The sequence below is a fragment of the Melospiza melodia genome, chromosome 3 (genome assembly GCF_035770615.1).
Source record: "Melospiza melodia melodia isolate bMelMel2 chromosome 3, bMelMel2.pri, whole genome shotgun sequence".
NCBI classification, from domain to species: domain Eukaryota; kingdom Metazoa; phylum Chordata; class Aves; order Passeriformes; family Passerellidae; genus Melospiza; species Melospiza melodia.
Window position 1 is genome coordinate 32,686,946 of NC_086196.1, and position 17,773 is coordinate 32,704,718.

Below are 17,773 nucleotides of genomic sequence, written 5' to 3' on the forward strand. Positions count from 1 at the left end.
CTATGCTGCTTGTGACCCTTTCTCTACCAAATGCTACCAACTGGTGCAGTTATAGAGCAAAATTTCACTTTTTTGGGGGGGGCAGGGGGAATGGGAGTTGCTTCATTCTTTGCTCCATAAATTTAAGATCATTTCTCCATCTGTAACATTAGTTACATTTATTATTAGGAGAGGAGGGTAGGAAGAAAGATGGTCAAGGTATTGAGGTGTTTTTGTTGTTGTTGTTGGGTTTTGTTTTACAACTGGTGGTGTCTCCTGAATACAAATAGATATGTTGACATCTTAAGGTGATGCCAGTTTCCATTAAGAGGCAGGGCCAGCCTAGCTCCTGGATAAAAATGGAACCAGTGTGTCTTCAAGCATGTGACTTCTGGTTTGACCTTTGATTTTGGAATGGAGAGCAGTTGTGAAAGCTATTATGGTCATCAAGACAAGGCAGGAGCTAAGTGGGGTTTGGAATGTGTCTTTGCCAGAAATTGACAAGTCAAATTGACAACAAAGAGAGTTACTCTCATTTAATGTTAAGTGTAAATATTTCTGATTATTTAATTTCTTCTTTGATTTTTAAAGACATTTGTAATGGTGGTGTCAGAGCATATGAATAATTGCTGGTGCTAGTCCTGGTGTCCTGGGGCTAGTACTACCCCAGGATGACAGATACTAGACTGTCCTTTTGAAGCCTGATGGGACCCAAGGAGCATCCTACAGTCACCAGCAAACTCTGTTCAGAAAAGCTTGACAGCTTCATTTGGCTGGATGTAAAATGTTTTCTGTTTCAGCTGGTGTATGGTGTCAGAGCTCGTCCTGGTTCCATCCAGGACAGGGTTAATTTTTGCAGTAGTCAGGCGAGGCATGACCAGGACTGTGAGGTTATTCCATAGCACCTCACACCATACACAGGGGGCTGGGAGGGAAGTTGAGTTCCTTCCTGCTGGCTGGTGGTGTGGAGCATTCATCTGTGGAATAATTTGCCTGTCTTCTGCAGTCTGTAACTAATATTGTTGCTGTTACTGTTTGTTTACTTATCTTGTTGTTTATCTCATCAGCAAATTGTTCTTATCTCCACCTGCAATCTAATTCTCCTCTCCATCCTGCTGCAGGGATGAGGGGAGAGGGGATTGGGGAATGAGCGAATGGCATGTGGTTTGGAGTGTTTCGGGGGAACACTAAACTGGGGAATTCCATTCCTAAACCATGACTGCGTTCCACTAAGCATTTTCAGTAGGTAAAGCTGAAAGGTGACATGTGACATAGGTGTCAGTATTACTCAATGTAAGTGCTTCTTTGCTGTGTAGTGTGGCCATCTTTCAAGTGAAAAAGGCAGAGAAAGAGCAGACTTCAGCTCATGGGTCTGCATGTGCCAAGAAGTGAAATGTGTCACGAGACAAGTAGAGTTGAGCCTTGAGAGATTTTTAGGTGGTACAGACTTATATCACTGGTTGCTACTGTCAGTAACTGAGAGGTAATTTGCTTGACTAATATGTTGGAGTTTCTTGCTTTTGTTTACCTCAGGATCTCCTATGTTTAAAGAAAATAAACTAATATCTAACTGTCTGTATTTCAGACAGAACTGTTCTTGTAAATCTCTTCTCAGGGCATCCCAAATACACTAAACCACTGTGTCCAGCCTAGTGCACAGCAGCTGTCTGCTGAAAGCACCTGCCAGAGGCTGCCCTGTGTCATCCGGTGAGTGGGTGGCCTGGGCTCCTGCCTTTCCTTAGTCTGAGCAGATTCAAAGTACAAAATTATCCCTTTAAATACAAGGTTATAAACCATACTCAGCAAGTTGGAAAGAGCTACCCATCTGCTGCATGGGAGGGCACCCACTTTTCCAGGAAAATGAGATTCATGGGGATCAGAAGTCAGAAGGAAATATAAAAGGAAGCCTCAATCTGTGACTCTGTGGTTAGGATGCTAATCTAAGAGGCAAAGATCTAATTTCTGACCTCCCTTTTTTTCAAAGTCTGCTGCAAAGCTCAGGCTTGTTGCTGAGGAGGTACCTGTGCCAGAAGGAGTTGCCCAATGTACCATTTCAGAGTGGACCCTCCGGAATAAGAGCACCGTGAGGAACTTCTAGTGCTGCAGGGTCACAGGGCAGCTGCTGTAACACTCTGTGCCCACAGCAGCACCACTAATGAGCTTGGGAAACCAGCCCAGGGCTCATGGTGAGCTCTATATTCAGCACTTTTACTGCTGGGCTGTGGTAAACTGTTTTTGCTCTTCTGAGGAGTTCAGGGGCAGAGTCAGTAAGAGTCCAGCAACTTATTAAAGCACAAGTTTCCAAATATTTGTGTTTGTTTGCCAGCAGCAGCAACATCTCCTACTTACCCTCGCATGCCTTGCGGCGATGTCTGGGAGGTGTTGGAGCACCATGCTGAGGTGGCTTGTGTACCATGTGTGGTGTGTCTGCCATAGCTCAGGAACCTCTGTATTACAGGAAACCAGTCCAGGTTTGGCACCCTGTGACTCAGACTCCCTGGAAAGGAGTTGAATCCTTTGCTGAACCACTCTGACTCACCACACCAGGCTTGAGCCTCAGGAAAGGCTGCTATGGAGACCATGGACAAACTTGGAATAATTATGGAAGCTGGAAACAGATTTTAGATTGCAAATTATTGTATTCCTCCTTAGCCACAACATGTGTCCAATTTATGCTGCCATTTATTGCATGTTTAGTTCTCTCTATTTTTAATTTACTCAAATAAAACAAATACAGTGAGATGAAAGAGTTTTGAGTCACTCCAAAACTCCAGACTGATCTACTGATCAGAAGACAGCAGAATTGCCTTTTGGTCATATCCATAAGGCACATATGCTGACAGTCATAGAATCAGAATCATTCTGGTTGGATAAGACCTCTAAGATCATCAAGTCCAGCCATTAACCCAGCACTGCTAAGTCCACCGTGAAACCATGTCACTAAGTGCCACATCCACACATCTCCTAAGTCCTTCCAAGGACAGTAACCACTTCTCTGAGCAGCCTACTCTAGTGCTTCACAAACCTTTTGGTGAGGATATTTTGGGTATTTTTCTAATACCCAAAAACTCCCCTGGTGCAACTTCATGCTGTTTTCCTCTCATCCTTTCACTTGTGACCTGGGGGGAAAGGTTGACTCTCACTTGGCTACACCCTCCTTTCAGGTAGTTGTAGAGAGTGATAAGGTCACCCTTGAGCCTCCTTTTCTCCAGGTTAAACAACCCCAGCTCACTCAGCCACTCCTCACAGGACTTGTGTTCCAGACCCTTCACCAGCTTAGTTGCCCTTCTCTAAACTCGCTCTTGCATCTCAGTGTCTTTCTTGTAGTGAGTGGCCCAGAACTGAACAGAGGATTTGAGTCATGGCCTTACCAGTTCTGAGCACAGGGGAGATGATCCCTGCCCTGGTCCTTCTGGCCACACTATGGCTGATAGAGGCCAGGATGCCATCAGCCTTCTTGGCAAACTGGGCACAGCTGGCTCATGTTCAGCTGCTCTTGACCAGCACGGCCAGGTCCTTTCCATCAGGCGTCTTCCCAGGCACCCTGACCTAAACCTGAAGGGTTACATGGGGTTGCTGTGACCCAGGTGCCAGATTCAGCACTTCACTGTATTGTTATTGGCCTTGGCCCACCAATCCAGCCCATTCAGATCCCTCTGCAGAGCCTTCCTGCCCCTACAGCAGATTGACATTCCCACCTAACTTGGTGTCATCTGTGAACTGACAGGGTGCACTTGATCCCCTCATGCAAGGTATCAGTGAAGATGTTAAACAGAATGGTCCCAGTACTGAGTCTTGGGGGACACCACTCATGACTAGCCACCAGCTGGATGTAAATCCATTCACCACCACTCTCTGGACTCAGCCATCCACACACTTTTTTACCCAGCAAACTGTGCACCCACTCACCCAAGCCATGACCAGCCAGGTTTTCTGGGAGAATGCTGTGGGAAATGGTGTCAAAGCCTTACTAAAGTCTAGGTACACAACATCCACACCTTTCATAAAAGGAGATTGGTCAAGCAGGATCTGCCTTTTTAAGCCCATGCTGATTGGGATGATCCCTTTCTTTTCTTGTACATATCATGTGATTGCATTCAAGATGATCTGCTCCATGACCTTCCCGGGAACCAAGGTCAGGCTGATAAGTATGTAGTTCCCCAGATCTCCTTCCAACCCTTCTTGCAGATGTGTGTCACATTTGTTAACTTCCCATCTAGATGTTATGACTCTCTGCATTTGTGGCACTCTGGCAAAGCCATGCTTTAGCACCAGCCTCAATCTGAAACTTGACAGGGAATTTCTTTATGTCTCTTCAAATGTCTCTGCTGGAGGCCTCACCTTTGCCATCCTGCATCTATGCCAGAGCTTTGAATTTCTCTGTGGCAGAAAGTTTGCTGCTTGAGGGTGATGAATTAATTTTTAAGTCTTGTGACTTGACTTAGTCTTCTGCTGGCTGCAGAAGATGGCAAAGTCTACTATAAAAATTAATTATGCTCTTTGTCACAGTCCTGTAACTAGGTCTAAAACTGTATTTAGTCCCTTTGCATGGAGAAGGAAACGATGTAAGGAATTGATTCTGGTGTTCAAAATAAATTGTTTATGGAGGTATAGAGACATTATACTTTGAATGAATAGTGAGCACAGATCATTTGCTGGTGATATCTGGCCCTCTTCTGGTCTGATCTGGAATAACTGGGAAATGATCTGTTAATTTAACACGCAGTGTAATTTTCCAAGGAAACATGGCCCCAGGACAATAGAAATCCAGGCAAACCACCTGAAAATAATAGGCTCTTTATGAGGTACTTTCCATTCTTATAATTAGCTAACACAACTAGTAGAATTTTTAGAGATGAGAGCATGGGGAAGCTTGAATTACTAAGGTGCAAATAATCAAAATTCTGCAAAGAAGATTATGCTATCATTTCCCATCACGGAGGAAGTTTTTATTTTCATATAAATTACTGAATATCCTGTTTATGGAACATGCCAGTGGAACTTCCTTGTACAAGTGAGCTAAAATCACTTAAATTATGTGTTGCCATCTCCCTCTGCTGGCTTCAACAGAGCAGAAGTGTATTGTGACTCTGTATCAACCATTTAATTTCTTAATTTCAATTATTCTTGTGAAGTCTTGCAGAAATGGATTTCATCTTGGAGATTACCTGTTATAAACCAGGTTGTCTACAGCTTTCAAAAACCCCCAAGTAACCGAAAATAAGCCAAACAAAAACAACCCAAGAAGACTAAAGCGTGACCTCAGACTCCCAGCCCCCACATGCTGCAAGCTCAGAACATATTGATGGCTTTTCAAATTCAGCACTAGGTTTTATGTACTTCCTTGACATGTAGCTTCCTTAAATACAGAAAGTATGGAAATTCCCACAACATCACAATGACTCTTGCACAATGATAATTTGCCAATGGATAGTCCATACCAAAATAAAGCTTCAAAAAATGAAGAATTTTGTTATGAAAAACATGATGATGTTGAAACTGAAGTATTACAAGAAGAACCCCTACATGCAAGAAGAAGCTATGTGGAATTTAGGATCAAAATCCACAAAAATTACAGAGCTGTACTTATTTCAGCAAGAGTGCAAGTGCTCCATTGCTAAAAGGGCATCAAAAAAGGGCAATGTTTGGGTGTTGGAGGGAATAGGTCTATCAAAAAGAACAAGCCCACAGCTTCCTTAAAGAGAAAGAGCAATAACCAAAAGGCTGTTTTGGCCGAAAGGACTTAGATAAACATGTGACAAAGAAACAATTTCCACTGTTAATAAGAGAAATTTTGAGTTGGTTGATGGCAAACACTTTCCTAAGGCCTTACCTTAGAAACAAGACATGCATTGATTTTAGCCTTCTCCTCAGAAGATGTTTTTTTTTCAGACACATAATAGATAGAATATTTTGATGGTATAAGATGTGACACTTCATGGAGATAATGATTTTGTTGGAGTGTGTGTATAATAAAAATTTCAAAATCATCCTGAAAACAACTAGAACATCAGTGTTAAGACTGAATCACAATGCAAAATACATATATGGGGAATGTGGTGCTTAGAGGAGAAGTGAATGTGAATATGTTCTTAGACCTGTTTGGCTGAGCCACTACCTTTTATATAAGAAAAGAAACAGAAGGATTTCTGTGTAAAGCAAACTGTGTAAGCAAATGTTTGCCCAACCTGGGTTCTCAAAGCAGGAACATGAGAGCAGTACTTGTGCACAGGTAGTTACGGGATGTAACTCTTGGTGGGGATTTAGAAGCTGAAGAAATGGGTCAGTTAGGAGCAGGCTGATGGTGAGCACAAAATTGGGCTATCCACAAGACTGCCTCCTTTCCAAGGAGGGGTTTGACTCTAGGAGACTGAAGAGATTTTTCTGACATCTGCCTGACTGAGTGGTACTGATACCTCAAGGTCTCTATCTTCTGTGCTGGGCCTGACATTCACTGAAAATTTACAGTCAGGTTAGTTGAAAAAAGCATTGAAAAAGTTAAAAAGTTTTGTTAAAAGTTTTTCACCTGGGGAAGATGATCTGAGGAAAGCCTCAGTTCTTTGCTCATGCAGATGAGGTGCAGAGTGCTGTTAAGGAGCAGAGTAAGGAAAGTAAATCTCAGGTGAATCTCTGGTTCTGAGTGACTAAGAATGGCCAATCCATTACTGTTACAATTGACTAAAGTTGTTATTCTAATGAGTTGTAGAAAACATATTAACTTCTGAAGGAAGACTATGGGCCTTAAAAACACACACATTTCTTACCACGTTTCTGAGTCTCAGTAGTGTAGCTGTCCGTGTATCAGACCCTGCTCCACCATTCTGTTGGCCAGTTGACAGCTGCAGCAGACGCAATCCAGAGAAAAAGGCACAGCAGGCCTCTGGCCCATTTGTAAGTCCAAATCCATTTCATATTAATGGGTCTCAAGTAGGGTGTTTTTTTACAGAGTTTTTTTACAGTAGGTTTGGATTAGATCCAGAGCATCAAAGACCTATTTAGCAGACCAAATCTGCACGAAATGGATGTGATTCATTGTCTATGCATGTTGAAAAAGAAGTCAGGAGGGAAATTTTCCCTTTCAACAATTTAACTCAAAAGCTTATTGTAACATAATTAGTCATCTGGAAAAAAGGAGATGTAATTACATAAGATAATTTTATGGTTCTCTGACAGATACCCAAAGCCTACATATGAATCTGTATCTGCCTAAGGAGGAGAAGCAAGTTCTGCTCATCCTAAAACTTGAACCTTGGAGTGTTGATTAATTTTTAAGAAGCATGCAAGATAAAAAGCAAGACAATTAAAACATACTCTCCTTTAATATTATCTTTAATAAATAAACCCCTTTTGCTGTGTATTTTTCCAGGTACCTGCTAGTGAAAGCTATTGTGATCTATTGTGACATATTGTAGTGATTTGTTCCTTCAGGGTGGGTGGCATGCACTTTGGGGGTTTAATTTTCTGTATTTTCAATATAGATAACAATGCTGCAATGATATCTAAGTAGAGCTTGGTGCTTGGGCAGAACTGCGTAGCTGTCCCTTTAATTCACTTTGAGAAAATAAGAAAGATTTCCTGTATTTCAAACAAGTCTATGTTTACATCGTCCCTCGTAACAAAATAGCACGAATTGTTTCAAGTGAGTAATCAAATGCCTTCCTCCAAAAAGAGCAGGAGCTTGTTCAGCCTCATTCGAACGGAGGCGCAGTTTGTACCCGGAGCAAAAGCGGCCGCGGAGCTGCCACGCGGTGTCAGTGCGAGGCAGAGAAAGAGCCCGGTCTCGTCTACCAGAAATTATATGCTTCATAGCTGCCTCATCAATGAAGCCACTTTTATCTGAATGAATTCATGAAATAAAATGACAGACCAACTTTTGTCTGTTCCTTGTTTTGGGAAAGCAGACAGACAAAATACAGGTTCCAGGGCTTCTTTATTTTCTGTCTAAAGGACAGGATGTTTTTGTGCAATCCTACTAGCCCACAGCTTGTCCTGATGTGGATGTACAGAGCAAAAAATATTTTGAAGACTGGTTAAATGAAGTCTAATAAATAATCTTAGAGAGATTTTAGGCATAACTGTAAACTATTTGGAAGAAGATCCTGCTGCCTCTCACAATCAGAAGTAACCATACAGCACAAAGAGATTTTATCAGCCTTTTGCTTGTTTTTCTCTGTGTTGAGAGGGCCATTGTATTTGTCTGTGTGTGGTTGTTAACAAATATACATATTGTTTCTAATAAATTGTTTTATGATAAGATCTGTGGAGAATGACAGACAGAAGCCAAAGAAAACATTACATAAATAGCCTCTAATTTGCTTTTCAACTGTATAAAATTAAAGCACTCATAAGGACAGAAGAGGCTTGCTTCATTTCTGCATGTAGAAAGTCTACTATTTCTTCACACAAAACCCAAGCTTTTACCCAGGTAATCCTTGCACTCTTAAGGCTGGCTGTACTTACAAGATTTGCCATGCTTATTACATTCTTGCAGAAGTCAGAAAAGCCAGAACTAAAAATCCCATTGCATACAGTTATCCAAGGGGTAACACAAGCATACTCACATCTGTAGAGTAGAATATTGTGTAAGGTGACACATTTATATTATAAGTACATCTTCATGAGAATAGCTAGGTGATAACAGGCAGCTACAATGGGGATGTCTGCATGTGTAAGTGCTTGTGTGTGTGTAGGGTTAAACCTCACAGAATATCCTTACTCAAGATGTTTTCCATGTGGACTAGCCCTAAGTCAGGCACCTTCTTGTGAAGTGGGATGGCATTGCCAATTCTTCTCTAACAGCATTTCCTGGTGTCTGTAATCAAATCACTGTAAAATAAAATGGCACTTTCTGGAATGCTCTTCAGTATTCCTATGGATCATAAGGATAAGCAGCAATGCTGTAACACAGCAAGAAAAACCAAATGTTGCTTTCCCTTGAAAATACTGATCCCAGGTGACTGCTCACAGGCATTAGCCACGCTGGGATCCATTCAAGATCACTGGCTGGGGCATATTCTTATCTGTGCAGTTCTTTCCAAGGTGGCTACTCAGTGGCTATGGAGCTGTGGCTGGAAGAATCAATGGAGGGAAAGAAATACTTAATTTCTCTGTCATCATATGAAAATCCTTTGAGTCACAAATGAAGAAAAACCTCAGTTGAGCAGATTCCCCCAGATGGGTAACTACAGCTAAGAGGCTGATGGGGAAGCCCACTGAGAGACACTTTTGGCAGTTCCCAAGGTAAGATGAGCTGGCTTTTTTCATTAACTCCTAGCACATTAGATTTCAGAATCTTGATTAACTTACTGATCTTGGAGTTTCTAACCTCACAACAAGCTTAGAATCAGAACAGCATGTATAAATGGAAAAGGCCAAATATGATTTCTTACTTATTTCTGTTGCTCTGTTAATTTAAAAAAGCGTACTTAATACCATATCACAGTGTATTAGGATTACATCAAGTACCTTCCAACATGTTACATTGTCTAAAGTTTGAATAATATTTCAGATTTAATTTGAATCCTTGTCCTTCTCTTTCATTTACCAGATTCACTGGCTTATCACTTCCCTAGTAGGTTGATACTAGGTTGTAATTTTAGCTGTTTGCAGAACACTATTTTGTGCAGTTTGTGCTCCTGGAAGTGCTTATTGCCCAGAAAATGCCACAGGAGCCAGCCTGTGTCCTCCCAGGAGAGCTCCAAGGCACACAGTCCCATGCAGTTCCCCTAAAATTGTACAGCCTTAGGATTTTGGGTCACAGGTGGTGCAAACCAGTCTGACTGCAGTTATGTTGGTTAGCTAGGCTGACCAGAGTCCTGAAAACTGGCTGAAAAGCTGGTTCTTAGCATTCAGCTCAGGAGCAGGAAAACATATTTTGTAGCTGCTGAAAGCTGCTAAATACCTGCTTTTAATAGGTCTAATTTAAACCAACAAACATTTATTTGGATTGCACATTTCTTTCAGTGGCTCAATTAACGGGGCTGAGTGATGAATGGAGGCACCACTGGATTGTATTAGCACTGCAGTACTGTGTTAGCAGCCTTTTGGTCCTGCTCAGGAGGCTGTAAAATGCTTTGTTCCTCACAACATAAACACCATTATACTCCTACCAGGGTTGAATTTTCTTACCATTAAGCAAATGTACACAGTCCTGCAATTGGCACTGCCCCAATAACAGACAGGAGCTGAGGAATGCTGCCACAATATGCAGCCAGATGTTTCAGGGTGGGACATTTCAGAATGGGCCCACGTTCACTACTCTGGGGATGTGGGCTTGGACTAGAATAGAGAAGAGCTGAAAAAGCCAGGGCAAGCACTAAGGACTGTAAACAGCTCTTCTCTGATGCAGCAGCAATGCTGAATCGTGCAGTGGAGATGGGACCTTAGTCATGCTTCTAAACTCTGTTCAAACACTAAATGTGTTGAAGGCTTTAGTACAGTTTGGGAACAGGTTCCTTGAAGAAATTCCTGGTATTTCCTGGTTCCAGGCAGGCTGAAAAACACTGTGAGAATGTAGTGGCTTTTGGTATGTCCATTTATGGACATGAATCAAAGGAACTGCAGGGAGGAAAAAAAAGTGGAAAATGAGAGGAAAAATAAGTTAACTGAACTACTTCCTCTCTCAGATTCTTCTTGGGTTTTGGGCAAAGCCTTACAGTGGTATTTCATCCCAGCTTCTCCTTGCTAACTACTTCCATATGTAGGCATAGTATAACATCAGTTAAAGCCACATTTAAGCACTGTTTTTAAAGAACTTGGGTTTTTGGTGGTAGAATAAAAAGTCAGAATGGTTGAATTATTATATATTCGGGTAAAAATATTACTGATCCTTCTTATATTTAATGCCCTTTTCAGTATAATGAAATGAAAGGTTTCTTCAAGTGCGAGGTCTGAAAAACTATGCTACATGAGAAAAATACAAATGATCTAGTAAAAAATATGCTATTTCTAGTGGTGTCAGTTTTCTCAGTCAGTTTTCTCAGCTGAGTCCCTGTCTTTGTGAGACAAACAACTGGATACTGCTCAAAGACTTATTTGTTCCTGTGTGGTTGCAGATCATTAAAAGTGGCTCATTCTTGAAGACTTTTTTAACTAGCGTCTTTTGGATGTGTCTTAGCTCTGAGGAATCTGACAAATTTCCATCTGGAGAGTAGAGCCTATTTCATATGAAAGGGCTATAATCCCTGTCTGTTGTTCACATCTGTATTGTGTTAGAAAGCTAAGCTGCAAATCCATGCAAAAGTGTTATGGTACAAAAATCTGAAATACGATGGTTTAGAACAATTTCAAAGTATTTGATACTCTGGTCTCCAGCCACCCTGAATTTCTGTTTAACATTTAATTGAATATCTTTTTTATTGACTTTACAGTGATTTTTTTACCAACTGTATTATTAATATAGCTGGAGATCCATTTAAAGGAGGTAGTAATTAGAATGAATATGCTTTCATATATGAATAAAAAATTTTAAAAGTACGGTAGCAATCTTGCTCAATAGGATTTTCTGAGGATGCAAACAGCCCAAAGCAGACTTTCAAAACAAGGTATTTTGAAAGGAACATGAACCAGTGTTCTCTCCCATGTAAGTGACTTTGGACTTTTGAACTCAGGTTTTTATTCTTCCATCTATGCATCTTAGGCACAAAGAATGAAATCAGGAAACTTCTTTACGGTTGAAAGGCCCACATTGTAGCCATCATTTAAGATGCCATAAATTCCACACAAGGGCTCCTTTTTCCTGGGATACCTTTGAAAGAAAGCCTTACAAGCAGTATGATGCCTACCTATACCTCTAGGAGAGCTTACAACAAAATATTTATATTTCTTTACCTTCAGAGATAAAACCTTCAGAGGTCTAACACCTGTAAAATGGTGTAAAACATATGCTTCTGTGAGAAGACTACACACATTCCTGGAAAAAGGAGTGCAATTCATTATAATGCATACCTGAGATTTATGATCCCTGATATGCTCAGGGGAGAGCAACAATGCTTAACAGATTTGCCTATGTAGCATACTCCCTTATTTTAATTCACAGTGGCAACAGCAAACCACTATCAAAATATTCTGACAGGCCTCTTGTGTGCTCAGCTGGCTTGTGAAACAATGCAATAATGTGTCAGACGGCAGGCAAGGCAGTTTCGTCACCACCCAATCTGGGGAAGGACAGGCAGCGGTCCTGGGCTGCTTTGGGGGAACCCCATTGCTGGTGTCTTTCAGACAGCCCTTCCTCAACCAGAGCTCTGCTGCTGCTCTCTGACCCTCCAGCCTTGTTTGCCAGGCACACCTGGACGACAGTGCCAGAGGAGGCCCCGGTGTTGTGTGGATTAGGTGTTGGAGATACAGCCCACACACTGCAGAGCTGGGAGCAGAACATGAGTGAATCTTGTGGTCGTGAGGCCCATGGGAATGATGGTGTTAGGAAATGTCATTCTTTACAATATCTGATGCTAACTGATGAAAGACTGCAGAGCAGAGCTGTTCATCAACACACTTAAGCAGTACCATAAGCACCCCATTTCTCACAGGAATTAATTCCAACCTGCCAGGTGCATTGCGCTTCTTTCTGTTCTGCTAATCCTGAGAGCTTCTGTAGCAATGGTTATGAATGAAGCCCATGTACATCCTGCCCTTTCTGGAACTAGAAATGAGAGTTTTCTTGTTATTTGGGGGTGGAGCCACAGTAGTGGTCAGGCAACCAGTCCTCAGTGTTGTACGAGTGTTTGAAGCGTTTCCAGGGTGAGCTGAATGGCTGCACAATATTCATAATCTGAAAAAAAAACATTGAGAAAAAATGTTGGAGAGTCTCAGGGAGCATAAGAGCCAGAGGCTACCCAAAAGTATTTCCTACGGGACATAGAAAGCCACTTCCTCATGCCAGGAGAATTCCTTTTATTTTTCAGAGGTAGGGAAAATGCTTCTATGGCCTTGAGCAAAGCCTGGTGAAGCCATTGGCAAGACTCCCATTGACTTCCCATTAGTTTAGGGCTCTGTTGTTCATCATTAGTCAAAGCTGGTGTTACACTGATTTGCTGCTAATGCTAGCTGAAATCAATGGGATTGGAAGGTGCTCAGGAAGGATGGACATTTTTGTAAGCTAACACTCTTTCAGCACCAGGAAATTCCAGATTGAACTTGTTTGCCTGAAAAGGATTCTTGTTGGAGAGCATGTTTTTTTCTGAAAACAAGAACTAATGCTTCTAGTGCAAAGGTTAATTTTGAATTCAAAGAATCTCCTTGTCTTAATAAAGGGACAAAAAAAGTCTGTTATTGATGTAGGTCCCAGCACAGGACTGAAGCTTTTCTTTTAGCTTCAGGGGGATGAGGGAGTTGACTCTCAACTGTTCTCACAAATAGTTCTTGTTTATCTAAGAAGAATGTTTGGACCATTATCAAAATGTGTAGCTCTTACAATACTTCTCATCTGTGGCCCTGCAGGAGTTTGAGCCCATGGACACTCAGCACAGAACTGTCAAATGTAATGGTTTGGCCTTGTCAGCAAGCAGGAATATAATCTGCGTAATTGCCACCAGAGTCCAGTGCTCTATCATACCACACTTAGGTGCTAATTCAAGTAAAGCTACATCTAAATTAGCCCTACACTGCATGAAGGTTAAACCAGAAGTTTTTTAGAGGTCCCTTCCAGCCTGTTGTATTCTGTGATTTTTATGATACAACTCATTAGCTATTCCCCGAGAATTGCACCAAATTTTGGACTTCTGCATTTGAGTCTAGAGTCAAGAACCACTTCAATGCTTTTAGTAATTAAAAATATTTTCCTTGCCCTTAGCTGAAAACAAATCTTAACCAGTGGAACACCTCAATGAAATTAAGCATGTTGTGTGGTGTATTACAGCAGCGGCTGAATACCATGGTGACCAGCTGACTCCTTTCAAACTTCATGTGATGCCATGAGGAGATCTGCTGCACTTTCTAATGCCATACTGGGCTTGGCAAAGCAAGCCTGGCCCTTCCCTCCATTCTAAATTCAGAGGAGTAACAAACTACAGTTGGTTCACTAGTAACAGAATAAGTAAATCTTTAGCTTATTCCTAAGTGTATGTGATTCTGAAGAACCCACCACACATTACTAGATTTTCATCCAGAGAAAAGGCAACCCCTTTAGAAACATGAAAAGGAATAGTGGAGACTAAAGGTAAATGAAATACCAAGCCGTTTATATAAAAAATATAAATACTTTATTTTCAACTAAAAAGGTGCAAACATGTAACTTTTGGTCACACTTCTCAACAAATAAACTGTCCAAAAAGAGCCATAGTCAAAGAAAGAAACAAATGCTCAAGTGGAAAGATTGATGAGCCACAGAACAGCCATTTCTCTTAAAGCCACTTGTCTTATAAAGTAGTAAGTAAACATATTTTGCCAATGAATGCTTTGTAACATTACAGGCACCTTCACTTCATCTCGACCTCAACTCACCATTTGGCCCTATCTGAACAATTTCCACTAGAGTATCTATTTCATGCTTTGAATGCATTGTCAAACAAGCTTTAAATCTTACCTATCTTGTTCCAAAAAAGAAGGCTATCATTGAACTTTCAAAGCATTAAACAAAAGCACAAAACTTTAAATTAATTTAGATAACTGTACAAATATATATACACACAGTATTTACAATATTCATAAAAAGTAGCTCGTGACAGGTAAATTAACTGCCACAAGCTGTCCAGTCTAATTGACATGATTCTGATTCTTGTTGGCCAAGCCATCTGAATCAGTGTCAGAGCTGAAACATTACTGTCCTGACTAACAGAACACCTTCTACTTAGCACTTTGCTGGGTGCTTGCATTCCAGCTGTTGCTGTCTCTAAGCCAGCACCAGCAAACATGCTAATGGTCTCTTCTCAATTGCACTACTAGATGAAGCACGCTGTACCACATTAAGGGAACATTTGCTTGAATCTGTTTTTCCTGCCTGTTTCCCTTAACCCCATCACACCACCTCAGGAACATGTTCTGAAGCTGTGTCTTGCTGTGGTCCCACTGTCCATTTACGTTCTTCTTCAAATCACCGTTTGGGGTCAGTAGAAAAATTGTCTTAAGTCACATGGAGCAGTTTGTTGAAATTAAAAAAAAAACTGATTTAAATACCTTGTGCTATTGAATCATGTTTACAAAATGAGATGCAAATCAGTTCAAGTTGAGAATGCATTTAGCGTCTCCTTCTGGCTTTATGCCATGTCTCCATACATCTTTCTGTAGTACAGAGACTCAAAGATGTCATTGTCTCCAGGGCAGTTGTAGTGGCACGCGCAGGTCTTGATGAACATCATTTTCCTCTTCATGATCTCCCCATCAGGGCACTTGAACTCCACAGGGAGGGTGGCTGTTCTGTGGGGTGTGCAGCAGCGCCCGTCAGTGCAAACACCACAGAACTTAGCTCTGTAGGTCTTCACGCTGGTGCAGCCAGACAGCTCAAACTTGACAGGCTTGGAGATTTTGGGGGTGCGAATGCACTTTTTGCCTTTCTGTCAGGATAGAAGTGAATACAAGATGTTTAGAAGGTAGGCTTTCACAAAGCACACTAAGCTTGCAAGTGAGTGGTGAGCAGCCATGCTAATTCTTACTGTGTTATTATTAGGCAAGATTGTCTTATATAGTGCCACAACACAGCATGAGAGAAAACTAAGGACATTTAACTGTAAATAGTGATCACCACTAGGGTAAAACTCAAATTTCCAAGTAAACCACTTGAAACTGACTACCTGTCAGCTCTGCACTTTTGGTCACTGTCCTTTTGCTAGTGGATGGAAGCAACCTAGTGCAGCATACATAAAGATAGTAATATTTACCTTGATGTTCTCTTCCAGGTCTGCTTCACAAGGTCTGACCATGCAGAGTCTGCTCTGTTTCTCCAGTCTGCAGAAGGCATTATCATTGGTGACTCTGGTAGAGATACCCATGCCACAGGTCTTGGAGCAAGCACTCCATTCCGTGGTCTGTACCAGGCAGTTGGCACGCATCATTGTTGGGTCTGGACCATAAGTGTCCTCCAGTCTGTAAGCTGCAGGAGACAGAAAACCAAAATTAGACCACTGCCTGACCTCAGCCCTCTAAATGCTCCTTCCTTTTCCTTAGAAATTCAGGCAGCTAAAATCCGTGCGGTGATTCCACTAACTGCAGCCCTCCAGCCTCTGCTGCCCTGTGTCCACCTAGTCCCCTGCCTTCAGCCTCCATCATGCAGCGTGTCCCCTCCCCCGGCTGCCATCCGCAGGGAGTCCCCACTCACCGGCAAGTGCGGGTCCCACGGCAGTCTGCTCCTTGGCCTCATCGCAGACCCACTCCTCGCAGCACTTTCCAGGGAGCTTCACCCGGCGCGGGTAGGGGCAGTCGGGGCTGGGCAGGCGGACGTCCATGCTGCAGAGGGGCACGCAGCCCACCGCGCCGTCCAGGCAGGTGCACTGGTACTTGCAGCTGCTCTGGAAGGACTCTCCGCTCCGGTACACCATGCCGCTGAACACGCACGGGGCGCCGTCCCGAGCTGCGAGGGGCAGGAGGCAGAGCGTGAGTCGCGGAGGTTCCCACTTTCCTCGCTCCCTGCCCGGCAGGACCCCGTTCCCGTTCCCGCGGCAGCCCCGGCCCCCACTCACCGGTGCAGACGCCGATTCTGCGGTTGGCGGGGGAGCCGAAATCGCAGAAGAGCCCCTTGTGGTGGTCGCAGGGGTCGCGCTCGGTGCAGAGCTCGCCCAGCTGCTTGGCGCACACGCGGCAGCAGCCGCAGCCGTCGAGCACCAGGGAGACGCCGGCGGGGCAGGTGGGACTGGCTCCGCACTGGCACTGCCCGCTGCACTCCTGGCCCTGAGCCTCCTGAAATTGCCGGGGGGGACAGAGAGAGAAAGAAAGGGGGAGCGTCAGAGCCGCCGCCGGGACCGGCCGGACGGGGCAGGCGCGGCGGCGCCGCGGGCGGCAGCACTTACCGGGCTGAGGAGGACGAGCAGCAGCGCTAGGGCGAACGGGGCGAGGGTGCTGGGGACCATCCTGCAGCGGTCAGCGGCCTGTGGGTGACGAGGCGGCGGCGTCGGGCTGCCGGGCGGCGAGGGGAGCCGAGGTAAAGCGAGAGCTTCCCGCAGGGCGGATCTCCTCGGCGGCGCGGACGGGGCCGCGGCGGGCCGTGGGCGCTGTGCCGGAGGGTGCCTGCTGCCGGCTGTTGCTGAGCTCCGCTCTCCTCCGCTCCGCTCCGCTCCGTCCGAGTGCGGCGGGAGAGTGGCTGTGTGACTGCCGAGTGCCGGGACGGACGCCCCTTTATAGGCGGCGGCGGCGCGGCCTCGCCAATGGGCTGAATGGGGCCGCGGACAAACAGCGACATTCCGCGCATTCCTGCGCGCCGCGCCGCGCCGCCCGCCCCGCCCCGCGCCGCCGCCGCCGCCCCGGAGCGGCCCTGACCCCTGACTCCCGCATTCCTCCGGCTGCGCCCCCCCCAGCGCACGCTCTCACCCCCCCATCACGGTTTTTTATTTTTCGTCCTGATGTGTTTTAAATGTGAGTCCCCGTCGTTGCCCCCCCGCCCCCGGCAGCTCCCGGCCGCCCCCCCGCCCCCGGCAGCGCGTTATTTCGAGGCGGGCGGAGGGTCCGGCGGGAAGGGGCGGCGGGGCGGTTGCCAGGGGCGTTCGGGGGAATCCGCTATTTCCCTTCCCTTGTGCTCCCCGCTCGTCCCTCGTCCCTCCCCTGGGCACAGGGGACGCGGGGCGCGTGGATCGGGGGTGGCGCGGGGTACCCGGTGTCCGGCGGCGAACGGTCCGGGCGCTTTGGTACCACCGAGAAAAGGTATAATTAT

At 44.4% G+C, this 17,773-nt stretch overlaps 1 protein-coding gene across 1 annotated transcript; it reads right to left on the reverse strand.

Annotated features, from left to right (window-relative positions):
• Positions 1-14,154: 14,154 nt before the first annotated feature.
• Positions 14,155-17,125, reverse strand: CCN2 (cellular communication network factor 2). The gene is made up of 5 exons (XM_063151195.1): positions 16,917-17,125; positions 16,590-16,806; positions 16,229-16,480; positions 15,792-16,003; positions 14,155-15,467 (listed from the first exon to the last, which is right to left on the reverse strand). Exons 1-5 carry the CDS (start codon positions 16,974-16,976, stop codon positions 15,171-15,173), a joined length of 1,038 nt encoding a protein of 345 aa, XP_063007265.1. The 5' UTR covers positions 16,977-17,125; the 3' UTR covers positions 14,155-15,170.
• Between the last annotated feature and the right edge of the window lie 648 nt (positions 17,126-17,773).

Excerpts from the sequence above, each read along its gene's own strand:
- CCN2 (XM_063151195.1), bottom strand. The coding sequence starts at position 16,976 with ATGGTCCCCAGCACCCTCGCCCCGTTCGCCCTAGCGCTGCTGCTCGTC. Across the intron at positions 16,481-16,589 it reads CAGAATCGGCGTCTGCACCG|CTCGGGACGGCGCCCCGTGC; the intron begins GTGAGTGGGGGC and ends TGCCCCTCGCAG. Across the intron at positions 15,468-15,791 it reads ACCTGGAAGAGAACATCAAG|AAAGGCAAAAAGTGCATTCG; the intron begins GTAAATATTACT and ends CTATCCTGACAG.